The sequence below is a fragment of the Eumetopias jubatus genome, unplaced genomic scaffold (assembly GCF_037043125.1).
Source record: "Eumetopias jubatus isolate StellerSeaLion01/CBP00866 unplaced genomic scaffold, mEumJub1_p1.0 scaffold_16, whole genome shotgun sequence".
Taxonomy (NCBI): Eukaryota; Metazoa; Chordata; class Mammalia; order Carnivora; family Otariidae; genus Eumetopias; species Eumetopias jubatus.
The window spans coordinates 27,002,686-27,027,110 of record NW_028274822.1 but is presented as its reverse complement, the minus strand read 5'-3'; the positions used below and the strand labels follow the sequence as shown (position 1 = coordinate 27,027,110).

General features: G+C 39.8%; 1 protein-coding gene across 1 annotated transcript in view; it reads right to left on the bottom strand.

Annotated features, from left to right (window-relative positions):
• Positions 1-16,225: 16,225 nt before the first annotated feature.
• Positions 16,226-24,425, bottom strand: part of SKOR2 (SKI family transcriptional corepressor 2) — a 35,085-nt gene continuing 26,885 nt past the window's right edge. Inside the window, exon 7 of the mRNA XM_028098132.2 lies at positions 16,226-16,288. Within this exon, the coding sequence (XP_027953933.1) occupies positions 16,226-16,288 (63 nt within the window). The remainder of the gene's footprint in view (positions 16,289-24,425) is intronic.

Below are 24,425 nucleotides of genomic sequence, written 5' to 3'. Positions count from 1 at the left end.
TCAGGGTTTTATTTGTTACTGCAGCATTTCTTAATCTACCCTAACTACAAATACAGTGAGAGAGAGAGAGAGAGAGAGAGAGAGAGAGAGAGAAAGAGATAGAGAAAGCACCCTTTTCTCTCAGTAAGAAATAAATATACTTAGGACTCAAAATAAAATGCAGAACAACAAACTCATAATCCAATTCAAAGTCAAGTTAAATGTGGCCATCTGTCAGGGCAGAAGCTAGGTCCTGGGCACAAATAAATCTATGAAGAATTAAGAAAAAGAAATTGGTGCTGACAGGAAGGCAAAAGGGGGCAGCAGCCTGAAGAGAAGGCAGAGTTCAAGAACAACTGTGGTAGGTTCATTTATTCTTAAGTCCACTGGCACCGTACCAACTACCACCAGAGTCATTTGCTGATGTTATAGAGGAGTTAACCTACTTTGGATCTAGAGCAAAGCTACATAATATATGAAAGTTTGAAAGTTAAGAAGCATCTGTATGTATATAGATATAGAGGACAGAGACTCTCAAGGGGGACAGGTGGGGAAGTAGAAAGGAGCAGTGATAATGAATGAACTGTGGCTCAAAAAGCAGATTAGCTTGGTTGGCCACATTTCTGTATATTGAGTCTCCCCAAGTTCTGATAGTTATCTACAAACCCGTATACAAGTTTAGATCATTTGAGACATCCAAGTCATCTGCATTAGGAAATACTTATCCAGCCAAGAGGAGTGCAAAGTAGGACCAGGACTATTTGTTCCTGCCCTAAAGGAGTTTACAGTCTCACTGGGCACACATTAAGATAGCGAGAGCAATGAGAAACCCAAGGCAGCACATAAGAAGGGCCAAGTGACTGGTGCAGAAAACCACATACCCTTATAGGATTTAGAAGAGGGAGAAAATCTAAGGGTTTAGAGAGCTAGGGAGGAGGGTGGACTTGAGCTGCTAGATCTTGAGGGTCAGACAGCTTAGGCAAGAAGAAAGAGGGAAGGAGGGCCTTCCAAGTGGAGAAATGGTGCCAGCAAAGGCAAGAAGATAGCAATTAGGGGCCAATGTAGGAAGAGTCCAGCTATGAGATGGCAAATGTAAGTTGGGTCCAAAGTGTATAGGGCCTCGAACAACAGGTAGGATTTGGGATTTATTTTGTAGATAATAGGTAGCATCAAGGTAAAAGTGGTGGTTTTGTACCCAGATCACACTTATTTTTCAAGTATTAGTTTTTGAACTTTCATCTGTCTGGGAATACTCTCCCCAGTTAGTTTGGTTCTGGAGTAGCTACAAAAGTCATTTAGCCTTGCCTTATTGGGAGTGAAGAATGAAAAGTTCTGTTCCAGAAGATGATACACCCATATCTGTTGTTGCCAAGATTTTTCCTTCCTTCTTCCTTAATGTTAAAGTAAGGAAACCTCCCAGGAGTTCCGAGAATTAAGTAGTATCTCGCAAGGGACTTTCTTATGCTTATTATTTATGTAGCTTATTAAAGAAAAGATGTCTTTTACAAACATTACCTTATTAGTCTTTGTTGAATCTACTTCAAACAGTCAGGAAAGATGGTGGGACCGTGGTGGGGGGGTAGGGAGACCCAAGAATACCAGGAAGGCTGTCTATAGATGTTAAATAGGATTTGGAGACTGTGAGGGTTCTAAAAACATGTTGTATTATGGAACAGCTTTCCTCTTTCTAAGAAATAGAAAAACCACGTGTTTTTCCCTCAACATACTTTTCCTTGAGCAGAGAATACAGAAAATGTCTTTTATATCTTTAGACATAGACATAAGTAAACATGGGACTATATAAAAGCAACACAGCTAGTGGGTTAAGCATTTGTTTATAGGTTTGGTGTAGTTTGCACAATGGAAGTTGGCTGAAGAACATACATGGAAAGAATAAAAACAGGGATCTTCTCTACTCATCCAAGCCTCACAAGGACCCAAGAGCATCACAGAATCGGACTCACAAAGACAGGAATAGAGGTTGGGAAATGATCTGAATAGTGAGTTTCCAGCCCAGCAGTGGGTCTGCAGCTCCCTTTTTGTGCCTGGCTATTATGCTGTTTTAAAAGGTAAGCTGAGGGGCGCCTGGGTGGCTCAGTTGGTTAAGCGACTGCCTTCGGCTCAGGTCATGATCCTGGAGTCCCGGGATCGAGACCCGCATCGGGCTCCCTGCTCGGCGGGGAGTCTGCTTCTCCCTCTGACCCTCCTTCCTCTCGTGCTCTCTATCTCTCATTCTCTCTCTCTCAAATAAATAAATAAAATCTTAAAAAGAAATAAAAGGTAAGCTGAGGCACATTACATTTTTCAAAAGTTGATTTGTTCATGGATTGATTTGAATTGGTCATTGCCAAAGTGGAGGTGGTTAAGAGTGCTCCACCAACGGGGCAAGGTCTTCATACAGAAGATGCTGAAACAAAGCAAAGCAGTTATTCAGTTCGCTATAGCTTATGTGGTTGCCTTGTTTGGGAAAGCCTAGTTGGCTATCTGTGATTGGTTGTTCTTAAATTTCCCTTTCTTGGATTGAAGTGCATTGACTGGCTTAGGCTTGAAATTTCCAGACCTCTTCCTAAAGAATGTATACCATTTTGCATTCCTATCAATAACAAATGAGTTTCAGTCACTCTACAACTTTGCCAGTGTGTGAGTTTGTCAGTCCTTTAAATTTAGTCATTCTAGTGGGTATGCAGTGATATCTCATTGTGGTTTTTAACTTGATCTCCTGATGACTAAAGGTGTTGGTCACTTTTTCATGTTTATTGATAATTTATATATTTTCCTTTATGAAATGTCTATTCTTTTGCTGAGTTTTTTTCTTTTTAAATCTGGTTGCTTCTTATTTTTATTAAGATGAAGGACTTCTTTATATATCCTAGACACAAGTTCTTTGTCAGATATATGCTTGCATATGTTTTCTCCCAGTCTGTGGCTTACATGTTCATTTTCTTACTGGTGTTATGATGAGCACAAACTTTTAATTTTGATGAAGTCCTATTTATCAGGTCGGTTTTTGGTTTTTAGGCAACTATTGCTTTGTATGTCCAAGAAATCTTTGCCTGACTCCTAGTCATGAAGATATTCTCCCATGTTTGGTCTGAAATTTTTATGATTTCAAGTTTTACATTTAGGTCTATCATCTGTCTCAGATTAAATTTTGTATATGGTGTGAGGTAGGGGTTGAAGGTAACATTTTTTTCCATATAGATTCAGAATTATTTATTCCAGCACCATTTTGTTGAAAAGACTTTCCTTTGTCCATTTCTTTGGCACCTTTGTCAAAAATCAAATGACCATATAGGTATGGCCTATGTCTGGGCTCTCTATTCAGTTACACTGATGTGTTTGTCAATCCTGAAGCCAGTAGCACACAGTATTATGATTGCTATAACTTTATAGTAAGTTTTGAAATCAAGTGGTATAAATTCCTGAAAACTTGCTCTTCTTTTTCAAAATTGCTTTGGGTATCCTACATCTTTTGCACTTGTGTTTAATTACAGAGTTGTCTTGCTAGTTTCTCCCAAAAGTGTTTTTGGAAGTTTGATTGAAATTGTGTTGAACCTATAAAAACATCTGGGGAGAACTGACATCTTAACAATACCGAATCTACCAACCCATGCATATAGTATATTTCTCAAGTGTTTTAAGTCTTTTAAGTTTCTTTCAACAATGTTTGGAGGTTTTTACTGGAAAGGTCTTACATATCTTGTGCTAAATTTATAAAGTTTTTTTATATGAAATTCCCATAACATAAAATTAACCATTTCACAGTGACATTTCAGTGGTATTCAATACATTTACAATTTAGGGACACCACTACCTCTATTTAGTTCCAAAACATTTTCATCATTCAAAGGAAAACCCTGTACCCCTTAGCAGTTTCTACAAATTCTGTCTTCCCCCTCACCCTTGAAAACCAGCAATCTGATTTCTATCTCAATGGATTTGCCGTTCTATAATTTCATATAAATGGAATCATGCATTATGTGACCGTTTATGTCTGGCTTATTTCACTTAGCATAATGTTTTTAAGGTTCATCCATGTTGTAGCATGTGTCAATACTTCATTTCTTCTCATGGCTGATTAATAGTATACACCCTATTTTGTATATCCATTCATCCATTGATGGACATATGAGTCATTTCTACCTTTTGACTATTGTAAATAGTGCTGCTATGAACATTTGTATAAAAACATTTGAATACCTGTTTCCCATACTTCTGAGTATATCCCTAGGAGTGGAATTACTAGCTGATACGGTAATTCTATGTTTAACTTTTTTAGGAGCTGCCAAACCATTTCCCATAGTGGTGCACCATTTTACATTCCCACCAGCAATGTACAAGGGCTCCAATTCTCTCACATCTTCACCAAGTCTGTTACTGTCTGTCTTTTTGATAATAGTCATCGTAGTAGATGTGAGATGGTTTTTGAAGTGAAGTGGGTTCACTGGTTTTGATTTGCATTTCCCTGATGACTCATTACGTTGAGCATCTTTTCATGTGTTTACTGGGCATTCGTGTATCTTCTCTGGAGAAATGTCTGTTCAAATCCTTTGCCCATTTCTTATTTAGGTTGTCTTCTTATTATTGAGTTGCAAGAGTTCTTTATATATTTTGGATACAATCTCTTATCAAGTGTATAATTTACAAGTATTTTCTCCCATTCTGTAAGCTGTCTTTTCACTTTCTTGGTGGTATCATCAGCAGCACTAAAGTTTGTAATTTTTATGAAGTCCAATTTATCTATTTTTCTTCTGTCTCTTGTGCTTTTGAGGCTGTATTTAAGAAACCACTGCCTAACCCAAGGTCATAAAGATTTATGTTTTCTTGTATTGTTTTTTTAGCTTTAGGCCACACTTCAAGTAGTACTGTGTTAGAGTACTTATATTTCCAGGAACATATGATACCATAGTTAAAGGAATCATGCTAATGGAGAAATTTCAGCTTCAAGTGAGTTTGGTGAGGAGAGATATTTTTGTTTAAGAGAGGTCTCTAGCATCCTTCAAATTACATCAGTCAGGGACTGCCAATTCACCCATGTGTACAAGGGGTCTTACTTGGCTCCCCTGGCAATGTGCACTGGAGTTTAGTGGTTAAAAGCAGAGGTTTGGAATTCATAGTTTCCAAAGGTTCACATTTCTAATTTTCTACTCATCAGCCAAGTGACTTAACTCCTCAGATTTCAATTAAAGAGTTAAATAGTCTCTGCCTCAGAGGGTTGTTGAGAGGATTAAATGAAATAATGTGTTAAGACACTTAGCACAATGTTCCGCTCATTGTAATCACTCAGTGAAAGTTGGCTGCTGTTATTATTATTGGCTGCCAAGTAGTTGGATGATAGTGCCATATAAGCAGAGGGATGAGAAAGCAACTACATATAAAATCACAGTTTCACCAATGATGGTTTAGTACTGAATTCAAACAGTATTTAACCATGTTTTAAAGCACACAATTTGGGGTAAATGTTGATTCTTTAGAAAGTCGATCTCTAGAGGGCCATAAAAGCTATTTTAATCACAACTAATTACAAGCAAGTATAAATCAATAAACTTTGCTAAATGGTCTAAAATATAATAAAGAAAACCATCATTAACAATCATCCAGGAAGCCACTGTCCTTAATAGTGAGATGATGTAAAAGTTGGATGAGAAGAATGAATTTTATTGTTTGGAAACTCCAGACGTTAACAATGCTTTCAGGGAAGTTCTTAATTTGGCACAGAGTCCTGGCTTTTCAGAATGATTATTTACTTTAGATAACTTGAGTTTATTACTTCTAAATTATATGTATATTAGGCCTGGAATGGAAATAAATGGCCATTTGCAGCAAGGTAGTCTCGGCTCTTAGTATTTTTTGGATCCTTTCTCAGCTCAAGACCAACTGTCTTGCCATTCTTCCTCCTGAAGCTACGATATTGTTTCAGAGCCCACATCAAGACTGGAGTCCAGTGGCATTTAGAAAGCCTTAGCTCCCTTCTAGTCCTGCATACTGGTGACTGACTCAAGTCTAGGGGTCCTAGGGCCTTACCTGCTCTCCCAGTGTATGTTGCTGCCCTCTGAGTAGGAGAGCCAATGCCCACATGGGTTCCTGAGTTAAATTCCTCTCTGCCCATCATATCCCCTAGTCAAGCACTGGGCTTGCTTCTTGCCACCCTATTTATTCTCAGTGGTGTGTTTTCCCAAGGCTAGAATGTGACCATGAAGCCAAGTGAGCAGCAGGGACCCATTATCTAGGATGATGAGGATTGACAACCTCCTGCTCCTCGGATATCCGTGCTGCTGAGCTCTATTCCCTTTGTGGTCCTGGCTACACCCTAGGTCACAGCTTTGCTTGCATCACACAAGAATCTGTGAGGCCTTTTGGACAGTGTACCTTTCCAACCCAGTTCCTGTCCTACCCTGGGGAACAGACCAAGTTCAAGTCCAGCCCCTTCTGTCATCTTCACCTATCTATATTGCAATGGGGGATATCACAGATGTTACAGACTGGTTCAGTTCTGATGGTAAGGCCAAGAGATTGAGCAGGAAAAGCTTGTTATAGCAGTAAGAACTGGATTTGAGTCTTGACTCTGCAACTAACAAGCCTTCATATCTGCTGACCTCCCTTGGGTAAATCAAAGGGCTAATGAGAACGTAAGATGACACAGATGGCATAAATATGCACTGGAAAACTGTTAACACTAATAAGAAGTTACTGTTGGCTGATCACTGAGTGCCAAATAGAGAGAAGGATTCTGTAATCCGAGTTAACAGAAAATCTAAAATAACAGTGGTGTAAACAAGATAGAATTTCATTTCTTTCCAAAATAAAAGAAGTCTGGAAGTGGGCAGTCTGGAGTTAGAACATTGGTTCAGTGGTTGTTGGGGACCCAGGCTTCTATGATCTTTCTGTTCCATACTAACATATGGCCTCTCTCTTCAAAGTGACCTCATGGCCCAAGATGGCTCCTGGGGCCCCATCCATATTACTGACATCAGGAAAGAGGGAAAGGGGCGCCTGGGTGGCTCAGTAATTAAGCATCTGCCTTCGGCTCAGGTCATGATCCCAGGGTTCTGGGATTGAGCCCTGCATCGGGCTCCCTGATTGGTGGGAAGCCTGCTTCTCCCTCTCCTACTCCCCCTGTTTGTGTTCCCTCTCTCGCTATGTCTTTCTCTGTCAAATAAATAAATAAAATCTTAAAAAAAAAAGAAAGGAAACAGAAGAGAAATATTGCCTAAGTCAAACTCTTTTGAAGTGACTTTCTTGAAAATTTCATATATTACTACTTTCATCTTATTGGTCAGAACAGAGTCACACAGCCACATCTAAAGGCAAGTAAGCCTGGGAAATGTAGTCTTTCATTTGGGTGCATTGCCCCCAAGAATGGATACTGTTGGATGGTAACTAACGTTTGTCACATACGGTCATTTGAAACCGAATGAAATGTCAACATTCCTTGAGAGAGAGAGTTTAAAGTGATAACAGTGAAACAATCTGCTTTTGTGATTGGCTCAAATAAAATAAATGACATCCACTTACTCAATCAACAAAAATATTTTATGTGGCAACTGTATGTCAGGGATTGTGCTCAGCAGCAGAGAGATGGTGGGGAGCTGAAATGAACATCCCTTGCCCTCATAAAATGTACAGTGCACATCTTCCTATGAAAGGAGATGTGTGTAATTCCAAACTGTGGTGTGAGTTGTGTATGGAGAATCGTGTTAGGTGGTCAGACTTGAACTTTGTACCCTCAACTGTGTAGAGGGACAAAGGGCCTCTGTCATTGGGCCTGGAGTCAGCTGGAAGCACCCCCATTAAATGATGTGGTTACACATTCTTAGCATGCTGATGGTATTCCTCTTCTCGGACCTTCCTCACTGCTCACCAAAGCTGTTTTAACTCTTACCTGTAAATGAGATCCTATCTGCTTGGTCATATTCCCTATACCTAGGAGAGAATTCTCCCCTATTTTCCACAGAGCTGAGGCTACACTCATTGCTCAATCTAAGGAAATTGGGATGTGATGTCCCACTCTCCTTGCCTGTGGCAAATAGATGAGCCATTACTCAGGCATCCTAAGGACCAAAAGTATCCATCTGCAAATGTCTATCCCAATAGGAAATACTTTATTGTTTGGGCCTGGATTTCTGCTTTGATTTGCTATGGCCATTTCTGATCTTATGATTTCATTTGGAATTGAAATAGAGAATTTTATTTGCATTGCCCTTATTCTTCATCAGCTAATAGTTGGCTGGACCTTGGAATTTTAACATGGTAAAACAAAGAAAAGAGGCACAGCATTTTTTCTGCTGTCATTTTGTGGAGCCAAGAATTTTTATTTGCCCTTCTGAAGAGTGGCTTTATTTTTAGCCCCATGCAGCACTTTTAGATGGATGTCCTGTCTGTTTCCACAGGGCAGCTCAGATAACCCAATCACATCCGGTTTTAGGGACAAATTCTTTTTGTTCCAACTTAGGAGCATCAAGCATTGCTAGAATAAAGAAGAGGTTTTCGCTCTCCTTAATGAGAAAATATATGGGTTAATGATGTTTCCATATCATATGTTGGCCTTTTTTCTTTGAAGGTTTTGGGTTTGGGTGTACAACTTCATGGTTACATGGAAGATTCTTGGGCTCTACTGCTGATAAGAAATAGACTGAGTCTGATAAAATACCTCCAGAAATGGGGAGACTTAAAGGTCATGAGAATAAAGACAATAGCAATTTCCCAAGTGCTCAGGGAAAGATGCACAGCTGGGCTTCTATGAAGCCTGGAGTTTAGGAGGAGAACTGGAAGGCATAATGTGTTCTAGCATCCATAGAAGCCAGTGGCCTTCGCCAAGAGCTTGGCCATTAATTCGGTTCAGAGCTATGCCACCATTACTAACTCCAGGCTCTCAGACATACTTGTCAATTTATCTAGTTCTAATGTCCCTTTTGCTTCAAACTTACTTGCTGATATTTTAGCACTAATGACTGAGATGTTTCAAGTTGCAATTAGAAAAAAAGAATGACATTTTAGGCTTGTTTACACTGCCAGTTGATGCAGCTGCAAGACAAAGGCCTTCAAATCATCTGTAAGTCTGTTAGTTACTCAACCTGCCCAGTCACTCTTCTTGCTCTGAGAAGTGCTCTGGTTCCTAAGGTTACACTGGGTTCTGCAGAAAATGACCATTGCTGTCCTCTGGGGGTAGGTCATGAAGCCAGGTCTGTGTTCTCATAGATGATTTTCTGTCACCTCTGGCAGTACTGGCTTCAAGTACAAAGCTAAGGGTGCTGGGCTTCCATCCCTATATGTAATGTAAAGCTTATGTGAAGAAAATGCCCCACCAACTTGACTGTCCAGTTACCCTCCTAAGTACAGCTGCCATTTTTAGAAATGTGTGCCATGTCTGAAGGGCAGTGTGAGCCTCATTCTCAGAGCCAGGCCCGAACACCTCAGAGAGAGCATTCTGCCCTGTGTGGTCAGTCACAGCATCCTCATATCATTTTCTACTAGTAATCACTAGGAACCCATCCTCAGATTCCAGGACCTGGTTAGATAGATCCCTTCTCTGACCGACTTCCTGTCCTTCATGGGCTAGGAAGAAAATCAGTAATGAGTAGCTCTCCTTTGGGTTCTTAATGTGACAGCCTAAGGTAAGAAAATTTATCTCAAGGGTAAATTGTGAAGCTTTTTTTTGATAGTTCATGATAATAAAGATGGTGGGGGGAAAAGGTATCAAATATCATGGTGATGCTTTTGAAATCTGTCAAGAATGCCACTGGCAAGGTGCCTCTTCAGTTAGGATGGTCTTTGGCAACCTCGTGGTAAGAGGTCTTCCACAGTAGATTTCTGTGCAACTCAGCAAGACCTTAGAAATCCTGGCCTCAAAGGAGTCACCATTTTGGTCCTTCTATCTCATCTGAGAGGCAGAATGTTTGGCATACGAGGATCTTGGGGGGCACTTGGGTGGCTCAGTTGGTTAAGCATCTGACTCTTGATTTCAGCTCAGGTCATGATCTTGGGTCATGGGATGAAGCTCTGCACTGGGCTCCACGCTCAGTGGGGAGTCTGCTTGAGGATTTTCTCTCTCCCTCTCCTTTTGCCTCTCCTTCCACAGTCTCTCTCTTTTTCTCTCTCTGGAATAAACAGATCTTTTAAAAAAGAAAGGGATCTTGGACTTTGATTCAACATCCTAGTAAGGAGGGAGGCATAATATCAACACCATCACCCACACTATCAGAAGACCTAGCAGGAATACAGAGGCTTCCCTTGGCCATACAAAGATCCTAACATGATGGGGAGGACTCCAGCTGCTGACAGTGGCCAAAGGCTAACCTAGACTTTAATAATCATTTTTGAAGGAATTCCATTTTCAAAAATAATTTATTCAAATATTTTATGTCAAAATAATTCTAAAAAGTATTTATTTCTATTAGTCTCCCCCAATCAAATGTGTATTTAACTACATGAACACCACTATTACTTCATAGTTTTTTTATTATAGACTTTTTTTTTATCCACATGAATGTTAAAGAAACTACAACAGAGTTAAATACCATTTTTGATAACATGATTATATTCTTAATTACACTCAATATTAAACTGTAAAATATTTCCAGAGGAATACAATCTTCATTCATACAGCAGGCAAAATACCAGAGAGGAAGGGGCCACATGTAAGTCTGTCCAGTTTGCTGTGAAAAGCGGGTTTGTATGGCTGACACCGTCCCAGCTGTCGAAACGTGATCCCCACTCCTAGGACAGGTCTTGTGTTTCCACCAAGAATCACTGCTTCAAACACAACAGACAGTCTTGCAAAGCCGCTCTCTCCACGTGGGCAGCACTGAGATCACTTGGGACCGTCCACGGATTTCCCATTCCGGTTGGCTTAACAGCACTCCCACGCTCTGGGTTCAGTTGGCCTCGAAAAACACAAAGACTCAAACTTTGGTTCCACCAAAAGATGCGACAAGCCTTGGCTGCTCTGGTTGGCGCCCCCCCTCCCCCCACTAATGAATGGCCGCTACAGTCTATTTTCCATGGTTGTCCATGCTGCTTTGAGGTCACTTGTCCTTGGGTTCTCCCGAACCTGATTTTGTATTGGATTCCCAAGCCCTTTCAATTCGCAGTCTTTATGTGGGTCAGAAGTGCTCAGTGGCAGGGTGTATCTTACAAGAGAACAAGAGTAAGTGGTTCTGTGCACCTAGGAGAAGACAAAAAGCACAGAATGAGGACTTTAGCACCATACAAAACACATCAAGTAGCATTTAGTACATCCTGAGAGAAGACGTTTTTAGTACCGTGTGGATAAGATGTTTCAACAGTGACTATGAAAGCATCTTCTTTTTTACATCTATTTGCCTTCGTTTATACATCTCCGCAGACATTGAGCCAAGCTAGAACGATTACATCAGAGTGTGCTGGTTTGCTATGCCTTCTTTACAGTAATGCCATGTTTGCGGGGTTCTAGAAGCTCCGGTTTGCTTAAGACAGCCTGCGGTGAAAGGGGCAGACAGAATTTCATGCGCCAGTGCCCTGCTGGCTTTGGCTGGACAGCCCGTTACATCTATTTTTCTTGTCCTGAGGTGTTAGGGCAACAGCAGAAGCATGACTGGAGTTTTGTGATTCAACATCAACAAAACTATTGGATTGGCTATTAACTGCATATTTATAACGGATACTAGAGGATGTGAATTAGGCCCCGATCTCCAGGTATAAATCAGAGGAGAGCAGATGAAGTGCAGGAGGCAGAGCCAGGCAGCTGGGCTCAAATCCTCCTGCGTGCTCCCAGTGAGACCACAGACCACGTACTCAGCTCTCTGCCTGTCAGTTTTCTCACAGCTGTAGAATACAGTGAAAATAGAAGTCCTTCTCTCAATGGGTTGTTTTGGAGATTAAATAAGATAATTGACTCAAAGCATTGAGCAGATTAGGAGCACGTTGTCGTTTTCAATGGAGACTTTTGAAAGAACCTAGTCTTCTATGACTACAGATGAAAGAAATGCATATGCTATTCCTTCCCTTTGTCTTTGAGCTATACAAAAGGAAGACACAGAGTGTTCTCTTACAATCCCTCTATATCCTTTTAAGAACTTTTTCTTGTAATTATTTTTGTAGCAATTATTCCAGAACTGAAATAAAAGTAAGAGGAGTTTACCAAAGAGGTAGATACTCTTAGTACAGGAAGAAAAATTCTCAACCTCTCCAGAAGTATGCAAAGTAGCCATTTGTGATGAAGAAAATGCAAACATAGGTAAAAGTAGGTTGATCGTGCCCTAGGGTGTTATATATGGTCTCGAGCATATTTTAATAAAAGCAGCCCCTTTATGGGAAAGGAAGGAGAGTATGGCAGAAGTCTGGTACGCAAGAATTATAGTCAACATTTTAGACCTGGCAGAAACTTTTATCAGGCTTGGCCACCCACATTTTATAGATGAGACTGAGCCTCAAAGAGATTACATGATATTCTACTAAAGATAACATAGGGAGGTAGTGTCAGATTTAGAAGGCAGACTCCTTCCAAACTGGCTCAGCGATCCTTGGGAGAGCGATCCTCTTTCAAACTACACTTAACACAGTGTAATAGAGTCAAATAGACCTGGATTGAATCCTGGCTCTGTCACTTGTTAGCTAAGTGACCTCACTGAACCTCAATGTTCTATCTACCTTATAGAGTTGTAAGGGTCAAAAGAGATAGATAATGTGGCAAAGAATTTAGCCTAGTATCTGGCATAATTAGTGCTCAAGAAATGATAGTTATTATTATTTCCGGCTTGGTCACGAGTTTCTGTATGACTATGAACAAGTCATTTCCCACAATCCACTTTCCACTTGTATAAAATGACTGAAAGACCTGGGTGCTTCAACGAGCTACATGGAGGACATTTGTATAATGTCAAAAGGTGCTTGGGGGGCGCCTGGGTGGCTCAGTCAGTTAAGCGTCTGCCTTGGCTTAGGTCATGACTTCGGAGTCCTGGGTTCCAGCCCCACATCAGGCTCCCTGCTCAGCAGGGAGTCTGCTTCTCCCTCTGCCCCTCACCCCACTTGGGCTCTCTTTCTCTCTCATTCTCTCTAAAATAAATAAATAAAATCTTAAAAGGGGCTTGGAAGAAAAAGAACGCAAAGTGATAGTTAAATTAGTGTTGACATCATGGCACTTCTTTGGGAGTATAGATTTCACAAAGATTACATTGGGTATCCGAGCAAGACATGGGTCATAGAAACAGAGAGACTGTCAGGAGTAATTCTGGGGTTAAAAACAGTCCTAGATGCAAGGATAATACACACAACATTTTGAAATATTTTTTTCAAATCATTTCCATTGTACTTGTGAGCTTACAATGAAACAAATACACAAAGTAGTCCAATGGCTAATCGACTAGGGCTTGTTTTAGGAGGTAGTTTGAAAATAAAGAAAGCAAACTACACTTAACACAGCTGGTAGCTAAACAAATAGAATTCATTGCCCCAAAGGGGACTATGCCTAGGTTGAAGAAAGGTTTAGATAAATCCATGGGTAATGGGTCTTTAAGGAGTTATCAAGGAAAAGCTAGGAGCATTCAGTGCACGTGCCTAAATTTCAAGTTTGGTATTGTTAAGAACAACAATTTGGCTCTTCTAATGGAATTACGCAGTTAGTATCCTGGTCTGGGTGGACCTTTATTCGACTCAACATGGAATTTCTTCTGTCCTAACGTAGGGCAAAAAAGATTTGTAGAGCAGTGATATGTGGCAATACTTGCTCGGCTTATTAAGTGGATTGCCTGTGGTTTTGAAAAGCTTCCTCCTCTTAATAGTCATATTGGAATCCACTGGGTGGCAAGAACACAGCACACTACCTTAAGGGTCACTCTTGCATAAGACATTAATGCATCAGTCCCTAATTTGGAAACCTGTGGTCACTCAGCAAGGCAGAATTTGTCTCTCTCCCTTGGTGTAATGATTTTTATTTTGTAATCTCTCTTGGGGTAATTCCTTGCAGGGTTGGCATGTTGAGAATCAAATACCGCCTCTAACAATATGGTCGTGATTCTCTGCTTGGCTGATTTAGCTCAGCATTTAAGTAACCACTAATCTTCTGAAAGCACCAGGGTCTACTTAGAGAAATCCCTGTTGTCTGCAAGGATGGAAACAAAATCAGCATGAAGGAAGCATTAGTTACTAAACACAAATCAATCTTTCTTTCTTTCTTTTTTTTCCACCTAGCTGTAGTCGATGTCATCATCAGAGGCATGGTTTCTGGGCAGTGAGTCTTCATTTTGTAGGTACGAGAGCAGTTCATTGTAAGCAGAGGAGTTGGGGAATCAGAAGGAGTAAAAAGAGAGTTTACTGAAGTTCCTGAGTGGAAATCAGACTACATTCTAATGGATAAATCTCATAAACGTGGAGTAAAAGAAGCCAGATACCAAAGAGAGCATTCTGTACAAGGTCTTTTACTGAAGCTCAAAATCAGGTGAAGCTGATCTTTGTTGGGTGGGGGAATATTTGGGTAGGGGTACAGAGAGGTGCTGGAAACCTAAGTGAGTTCTTCTTGTGAAAATCTACCGAATTTTGATTTGTCGACTTCATGACTTGTATGACTTGATGATTTCTGGACTTTGATGAATGTGTGTTATACTCTCATAAAAATGTTATTTAAAAAGAACACATCCTAATATATTCTCTTTAACTTGAAAGAAAATTACTTTGATATTTTCAAATTATACCTATGAGATTATTTGAGTGATTCTTGCCTTGATTACCTTCCATAGTCGGAGTTAAGATTTAGTGAAATCTGTTCTAAAATTATTCATTTCACACAACTGGTACAAACCTGTCTACTCTAATGAAAAAGAAATGCCCAACATCAACTTCAGGCTTAAGAAGAATACCTGCATATATAGAACAGAGCCAACTCACAGGCCCACTTGTGTATGACTTCATGGAGATGGAAACACAATGACTTATTATTTGATTGTCTCTCTTGCGGAAACATCTACTCACAGAGGACAGGAAGTACATGCATTAGGAGCAAGATGGCACTGAATCTAAAGTCAGGAGCCCTGGGATCTCTTCCTAGCTTTGCAACATGGACCTAAAACATCACATCTCTCTTCTCCATACCTCAGTTCCTTGTGTGTAAAATTAAGGGAAAGCATATGAATGAGAGACCATCTTGGAGAGATTTTTGAGCTCCTGATGCAATATGTGTGACATAATTATCATTATTTAAGAAAAATGCTGAAGATTATCACTAATGAAGATGATGACAAGAAGTGGGATGTCATTTGTACAAAGATGGAGGAGGGTTGTGATATGCAGAGAGAGAGACGTGAAAGAAAGAAAGGGAGCCACGAGCCGCCATTTTACAGAATTCTTTTTGCCAATAAATTCTATTAAGTTGAAAACATGTTCCAGAGGGAAGGCCTGGGAAGAATGATTCTGATGGGAACAGGTCAAACTGATAAATGACCGCAATCCTAGTTGGCCATGAGCACTTACAAATGCTCCCTCTGACATCTGAGTTTTTTCCTGATTTAGCAATTCCAGTTGTTAGGTCATCCTAATGTATCGTTACAGAACCAACAAGCCATAGTTTTTATATCCCTTCTATTCTAAAAATTATATATGTCTTCTACGTAATCAAAAAGTTGCTTTTGAAATGTTTAGGTCTGTTCTGACTACAGTTATTGAATTTTTACTGTCTTCCTTGCCTTAGGAGCCCAGAGTATTTGTCTTTTAAATCATTGCCAGGGATGTGGGCTTGAACCTGGCTTCAGCTCTAGAGAGACAATGATTGGTTTAGGGAAAGAATGAATGACTCTTCCTACAGCGATGTTCTCAAAGGTCCACATTGCCTGCAATTGTTCACATCACCGTCTGTCAGAAGCTCCCTGGAAGCCAGATTTCGGGAAGACTTTTGGGAGTAAAGGAGAGGCAGAGAAGATGAGGCACAGTAACTGTGATTGCTGACATGCCACTTTCGTGTGGAGGGGCAGTAGTCGGGGTGTCAAGGAGAACCATAGAGAACAGAAAACCTCAAAACAGAATGAAGATTGCTTCTGCAGAGGAGTAGAGAATTTCCCTAGTTTTAGGACTTTTCCAAGGAATCCCTAAAATGTCCATGGCCACTCACTTAGGAAGTCCCATGCCTGGGCATAACAAAGTTCATCCGTATATTGGCTGAAACACGGGATGCAACTTTACTAATCCCCTGGGCTATTTTGAATATACCAAATAAAGAACATGGCTGAGCAATAAGAATTCCGAATTCGGGAAAATCTCTTTCGTCTGGTAAGCTTACCTTTTAGCTTTTGCTGAGATGGGCACCAAGCTTTTCTTTCCTGATCAAGCTTGCTGCATAGGGGATCTGTAAGATAAAAATAAGCAAAACTATCCAGATAAGCTAAATTTAAAGACAGATGCATATGGAGACCCTTCATCATGCCTAAAAATTTGAATGCCAGTGAATCCCCCTCTTAAGGAGAAAAGGTCTCCATCTGATCATCAACAGTATGTAGCTTCCAGGGCGCCTGGGTGGCTCAGTTGGTTAAGCGACTGCCTTCGGCTCAGGTCATGATCCCGGAGTCCCGGGATCGAGTCCCACATCGGGCTCCCTGCTCGGCAGGGAGTCTGCTCCTCCCTCTGACCCTCTTCCCTCTCGTGCTCTCTATCTCTCATTCTCTCTCTCTCAAATGAATAAATAAAATCTTTAAAAAAAACAAAACAAAACAGTATGTAGCTTCCAGGTTATAGAAACTCCTAAGGCCTGTTAAAAATGGTATCAAGGACAGAACTGGTGATCACACCGGACTCTTGCTAGAGCTAGTCTCTGAGGTCAGTATATGACATTTCACTTTCAGAATTTTTTAAAATTTGCATTTAATAATATGGTATTATTATTTTTTATTTAGGTATGAAAATGAAACTTACGATGTTATAATATACGTCCAAAATAAAGAGACAAGGATGTGATTAAGAACTAGTTCAATGCTAGCTTTCATTTAATTACAGTGACAAAATATGCTGTCATTATAAATCACAAATAAGATGAACTGAACATGAATTATTACTCTGGGTAATTTCCCAATAACTACTAAGAAGCATCAGAAATAATTGCACTGAGGGGGAAATATGACCCCTGAGGATGCTACCTGGATAAACTTGAAAAGTACTTTTCAGTGCTAAGACTTTGAACGAAAGCCTATCCCATTTGATATGTTACTTTTCATTAGAAGATTCAAATGGCTGAAATTGCATTACATGTTTTATTTACATTTTCCTCTTCATTAACCCCAGTTAAGGTATTCTATCATTATGTTACTTACCTTCAGCATGATAAGGCTAAACTCAGGACTCTAAAGATTTGAACCTATTTTATATTTAAAGAAATGAATATCCAGCCTTCTAGAATGTAACGTGAAATACGGCTATTACGTAAAAGCCGCAAGGGAAATGCAATTATTTTCGTCTGATTAGGCAATGTTTTTGAATACTGATACATACACGTTCTCCATGTTTCCAGCATATTTGTGCTTTGTCCTCCTGATCCACCATCCATAAATATGAGCCTTTTCTACTGGGAAGGAACCATGAATCTACAATGATGTGAGTGCCTAAGATTAGCTGGACCATTTTGCCATGATAACTGGCCAGTTGAATCAGGGTTTTTAATGGCAGAAAAAAAAAGAGAGAGAGAGAGAAGCTAACATAATCATCTCACTATTTTGATACACAAACACAACATGGATGCATCTAACAGGCACATATCTGCTAAAGGCCACAGACAACAGCAATAAATTAATGATTCATTCAGTTAGTGCCATAAAAAGTTCGGAGTCCCAATCTCACATTTTAGGACGTGAGCTGAGCTGAGCTGGACAACTATGACAAGAACAGTGACATAGGCACCTACTCTAGTTACCTGTTCTTCTCACTCTAGCTCATGCTATACCTGCTATTAACAGAGACACGCATTTGCCATCACGGTGCGTGTTGTGATATGCCAAAACACGTGCATCACCTCTCTCTTCAGAGGCATGATCCAACAGAGCCTCGAATGGAATTCTATTATTTAGGAGAAGAAGTAGAAATGATGTAAACCTCTGGGTATGAGGACTTACCTAATACAATGTGTTTGCACCACACTCACATTTAGAGAAAGTCCTCGACACCAAGATTCGATGCCACAACGATTTAGAAAGCATCTGTTCCATCCCAGACACTACACAAGTTGACATCACCTTGGGCTGTCTCATCAAAGCCAATAAACTACTCATTCTAACCCAAAGATAAGGGCCTGAAGGGCACTGCTTTCAGATCTATGTCAGAATGCCTTTTTCTTTCCTTCCTTCCTCCCACTCTTCCTTCCTCCCTCCCTCCCTCTCTCCCTTTTCTCTTTTCTTTTCCTGCCAGAAATAACAATGTAGCATTTTATTAAGGTGGGAAACTGAGAAGAAAAAGAGAAAAAGGACTCGGTGGGGGAAAAGGGATATTTCCGCATTTGAGTCCCAAATCTCCAGATGGGAATTTAAATCTGTTTGAAGAATCACCCTCACTCAAACACTGTTGCATTCATTTCATTCAAACAAAATGAAATAAAAGCCAAACAAAAACAAAGACCAAAAAGCATAAGGTTGTGAGCTGAAAATCATGTTTCTTCATCAATGCTAAGTCCTAAATCATGAATGATAAAGAATATACTAGCACATGGCTCAACTGTTCATGGAAATTACCCTATCTCCTTGATTCTAAAATGCATTTTCCCCCCTCCCATTTTAACATCTCTGAGATTAGATGTCTTATAGTTGATGATAGCTTAGAATTATAGCTGGAAATTTCTTTTCTTGTGATACATCAAGTAATGGCGCCTCTTATAATCGACAGTTGTGTTCCATGAAATGCAATAGTGGATTCACAGAGATCTCGGCACGCACTCCCCAACTTGGGAGCTCAGGCTCCTAGAGGCTCCATTTGAGCTAATTATTCCATGTAAATTTCCTGTACTAGAACTTATAAAACCTTTTTTTTTTCCTTTCATTTTGACCAGCTTAGAAATCACCAAGATTGGCATGGACAAAGAAAAAAAAAATCCCTCAGTTATATAAATTCTAAATTAATTACCTAGTTGGTGTTAGTCTATCAAAAGTATAAAAGGATAACTTCCTAGTTTGTGCCAAGAAAGAATTAGCCTGACCTCAGACATTCAGGTGGGTTAGCATGTCAAAAAGAGAAGGAAGAGCAGGCCACATAACTAGGGAACTGTGATTGCCTTGTCAAGATGCATGGCAATCGATCAGTAATGGGAAAAGGACCCACTGTAGTCAAAGTCTGTCTGCTGCTGGAGAATGTTAAGGCAGCATCAATTCGTCTGACTTGTAGGGACCTTCTTTTCTTGCATATTTAGCCACAAAAGCAAAATCCTCTAGTGGCCTAGGGATCTTATCCTAAAAACATAGTGCCAAACAGTAATCGTTCTATCTACCTTTTAAAGAGCATGTAGACCATATTTTAAAAACTCTCTGGGTGGAGAACGTTAGAAGTCTGAGCAAATTCCCATCCTAATGAATCCTGGAGAATCTCCAAGGAAAGACCCTATCGCTGAAGATCTGTGCCCTTGCCAAAGAGGGAGGGCCCCTCCAGCAACAATAAAGACCTCGCTCTTTTCTCTTCGAGGAAGCACTGTGCTCCCACCATCAGGAAGTTGGAAATTGCTTTTTTACAAGTCCACAGTGAACGAAACATTAGTACTAAATCTATTGATTGAGCGTTATTTTAATTGAGGCTTTTAATGAAGAACTTTTGAGACCAGCTTCCGGGGGCTGCGTGGGACGGCAGTGTTCTGGAGAAACAGCAGAGGGCACTTTGAGACTAGCACATTTTCTCCATCGACGGGCCTCTTCCTAGCAATCCAGCAAGTTTGAAGGATGTCGATCTGGGTTGAGCCATTCATCACAAGCTCTTTTTTGCAGCTTCACAAGGTCCTGCAAGAATTATGACTAAAGAAGAGTATGTCTTCGACAAACCTACAGCAGTAGCTGCTACACAGATGGACTTGATTGAAAAACACTGTTGCCAAATTATCACTGAAAAAAAGTTATCAAGGCATCATAATGTGTAAATTATATTTCAGTCCTTGAAAAAACCTTAATCAAGAGGTTATACACTGAGTAAAATATCTTCAGCTTCTTTTTTTAATTTTTAAAAATTTAGATGTCATTGATATGTAACATTGCATTTAGCTTCTTCACCTTCTTCTTAATTGTACAGGGTGATAGGTTTTGTTTTCAAAATTGAACAAAGTTTGCCTAGAATCACAATCCCCTTGTGAATGAGAAAATTTTTTGCTCTGTACTATACTATACACTAACATTTTCATGAACTTGTTAAATTTTAAAACTTTTGCATTTGGTTCATAGTGAGAAGAATATATTTCTTTGTTTGTATAAATAACTCTAGCTTAGTAAAGAAAACATTGTAAGGGTTTGAAAACCCAGGGCAGGGGTTGAGGACTTTAACACAAACTGTATGAAGTACTATAAATTCTAATTTTAAACTATTAAAAAAAAGTTATCTTGTTGCCCATGTATAAATGTTAAATAAACTGCATATGCTTTAAATCTCACATTGAGAGAAACGCACATTCATTTATAAATGTACAAACAGAGTCAATTATTTGACTGTATAGTCATCACCACTTCGCATTTAACAAACTGAAAAAGGAAGCGGTGGTGCAGAAATTATAGTCAGTGGAGAATCTAAAAATGCAGAAGCCAAAGAAATTCATAAGTTTACTTTCTATAGCAATGATACCCGAGATGCTTTTGATATAATCTTTTGAATAAGAACACTGTGTAACAGCATAGGATAAATGCATTTTGGATCTATGGGAATTGTTATAAAATATGATGGCTTTAATATATTTGAATTCTCCATTTCTGCAGGATGGGATGGGTTTTTATTTCATCTAAAGGAAAAAAAATGCCTATTCTGTAGGCAAATGACTCTTCTGTAACATATGCTCTGTAAACCTTAAATATAAAATAATTTAAATATAATACAATCAGATAATTCTGAGTGAATTGCCCTATTCCTAGGAAGCAAAGCATGTAACCATATTTACTGATGAATTAGATCATTCAACTAAAAATATTGAGAAAGTGAATAATTGTGATACCTAGCAACATCTTGAAAATTTTTAGGTAGAATTTTCTAAAGATATTACTCCCCCCAGTACTTTAGTAAATAAAACAAGCTGAATAAAAGATTAGATAAATTTCTGTTCAGGTAACCTTGAGTTTGCTGCCTCAATTCCAAAGCAGATGGTATAATGTGAACACAGGTCCTTCTTGCACAAAAATCTATCTAGCCACCAGGACTTGAAAATCCTACTATTAGAGGTACTGCTTTGGGAAGGGGTGTGCCATGAAATTGATTACTCGTACTGGATAGCTTTCGATGACAAGCACGACCATTTCATGTTGATTACGCACTTGTGCCTTACTATATCCCTATCAGGGCACTAGATTAGACCTTACGAGTTCCTTTGGCTGAGGAACTGACACTTAATGGACTATATGGGAGTAGTCTTTCTTTTTTTTTTTTTTTAAGATTTTATTTAGTTATTTGACAGAGAGAGAGAGACAGCGAGAGAGGGAACACAAGCAGGGAGAGTGGGAGAGGGAGAGGCAGTCTTCCCGCCGAGCAAGGAGCCCAATGTGGGACTCGATCCCAGGATCCTGGGATCATGACCTGAGCTGAAGGCAGACGCTTAACAACTGAGCCACCCAGGTGCCCGGGAGTAGTCTTGAACTAAAGTTTGCAGACCTTCCAGCTTGTGTCTGGGGGTCCCAAGGACAGTGCTTCCCATAATTCACCAGTATGGCTTTCTTTAGTCATTTTAGTAGTAGTTTCCTAGCACAAAAGAAAATTTGAGGAAATCAGGGACAAGCCAGGGAAATTTGGAAAAGAATTAAGAGGACCACTCTATGAGAGTATCAGAGTTGAGTCAGAGGTCATCCCTGGATGGTGATTCATTCAGCAAATGTTTATTGATAGCCATTTGATGCTAAACACCAATGCTAGGTATTGGAGGCACTGTGAAGACCCTTCTGGTCTTACGGCAGGAAACACAAGAGAAGAAGCAGGGACAAATCTTGTCTATTACACTTGTTTTCATGTTGTCATCCTGGATGTGCTTTTGTGGATTTCAGAAATTATATGGTACCTACAGGACTGGGGGAACTATTTCTAGCTTCTCCCAAAGAATTTAATTTGTGACCAGGAACCATTTACTATCTAGAGAAATCTGAATTAATAACACTTGTCTAGATAAATGAATATATGATGATAAAATATTTTGTGATACAATGTAATAAAAATGTTTAGTAATACCAGTTTATATCTTCCAGGTACTGAATATCTCAAAAGCCATTTTTCTTCTATTAATACTGCCCGCTTATTACATGGATGCAGTATCATGTCCTCGTTCACTAAAGCAACTGAATGTCAATGAGAATTAAGACATTAAAGTTACATAACTGACCTTAAACAGGGGCACTGAAATAAATACTTAGTCCCCTTTCCTAAAGCCCACGTTGCTATATCCGATACCCGCCCCCCCCACGAAATTACAAATTTCGGTCGCTATTTTTGTTTTAAGAGTCTAAAAGTGATGTGTAAAATCAGTAAGGTCTTAAAATTTTACATCCCCCTATCTCCAAATCTAAACTTAAATTCTTCCTTTGGATCGGGGTGCCTGGCAGGACAGCCTGGACCAGCATGTGATTCTTGATCTCACGGTGGTGAGTTCAAGCCTCACATTGGGTGTAGAGATAACTTAAAAATAAAATCTTAAAAAAGAAAAATAAATTTGTCCTTTGGACAAAGAAAACAATAAGCATATTCACAGCAAGTAATTAATAGCTCTTATTAATCAAAAGCTGAGAATGTAGATACATTTTTCTTTAGCCTCTTTGGGGGCTTAGTTATCAATCAATTAAGAAAAATCCTTCTACACCCCACCCCCTCCTATGACTTTAGGTACAAACAAAACTAACACAAACAAAACTGAAACAAGAAGAAAGGTCCTGTTTAAGAGGCATCTTATGCTGAGGTGGCTTTCAGAAAAGAGAATGTTAACCAGTACTTGAGGCCAATGAAAACCAGCGGACATGTTATGAGCATAAGTAGCACATTTTTTTAAAATAAATATTGTTTTTAAGATTTTATTTATTTATCAGAGAGAGAGACAGAGGCAGGCAGAGGGAGAAGCAGGTTCTTTGCTGAGCAAGGAGCCCGATGTGGGACTTGATCCCGGGGACTCTGGGATCATGACCTGAGCCGAAAGCAGACGCGTCCCCATAAGTAGCACTTTTAACGCAGCTCCCAGAATGGGGAAAAAACCTCATGAGCTACAAGGTTGTTTTAAAAATGACCCCCAGCAATCTCCATTAACACAAGCATGATTTCTCTGATGCAGAAAGAAAACATTAATACCTGTCTTCCTTGAGTTATCCCGATAGAGAGCTAGCTATCTGGCTCTCTAGACAAGACAGGCAGGTGTGTGTAGATACATGCTTAGTAAGATAAGAGTAACATGGACCAGCTCAGAAATGTCAAGCAATCCAAATTATAATAATCATGCTGAGAATACCACTAAGGATCAGTGTATGTCTTTATCCAGGTGATTAAAAATATCTTACAAACATGGAAGAGAAATTATTTTCCCCATCGTACTCATGTAAATCAGAGTATGGGAGACTGTTTTTAAAAGGACTAATGATTGGGCGCCTGGGTGGCTCGGTTAAGCAACTGCCTTCGCCTCAGGTCATGATCCTGGAGTCCCAGGATCGAGTCCCACATCGGGATCGAGTCCCACATCGGGCTCCCTGCTCGGCGGGGAGTCTGCTTCTCCCTCTGACCCTCTTCCCTCTCGTGCTCTCTATCTCTCATTCTCTCTCTCTCAAATAAATAAAAATAAAAATCTTTAAAAAAAAATAAAAGGACTAATGATTAATACCAGATGTATCTGCATGGAGATGAAGGGCAGTGAATTCAGAATGAAAAAACCAAAAACGCAACAAAAACCCCCACGACGTATATTTACCAGGCACCTTCCTGCTTCCCTGGTTCCACATAAATACATCTTAGCGTCCACTTTTCAATATGATTAGGGGAGGGTGAATAACACACTTCATTTGGAAAGAATCATTTCTTTTTATCACCCTTCAAGTGAATTTAATTGATTAAGTGTATTTATACTAAGTTTATTGGCAGCGGAGGGCCTGGCTCAGGGTAACAAAAGGAGAGAAAGAGAGAAGACAATTGCCCCTCACTGAGCTTCTAGTGCAGCCCAGCGCCGTGTTCACATGTTTGCACAGTGGGAGACAATGCAGGTACCTCTGGTTCACCCACAGAGACAGTTTACACATCTGTCTATTAACACATGGTAGGTAGTTACATTTCGAGGAAACGTACTGACACATCTGTTTATCCTGTGTCTAAGT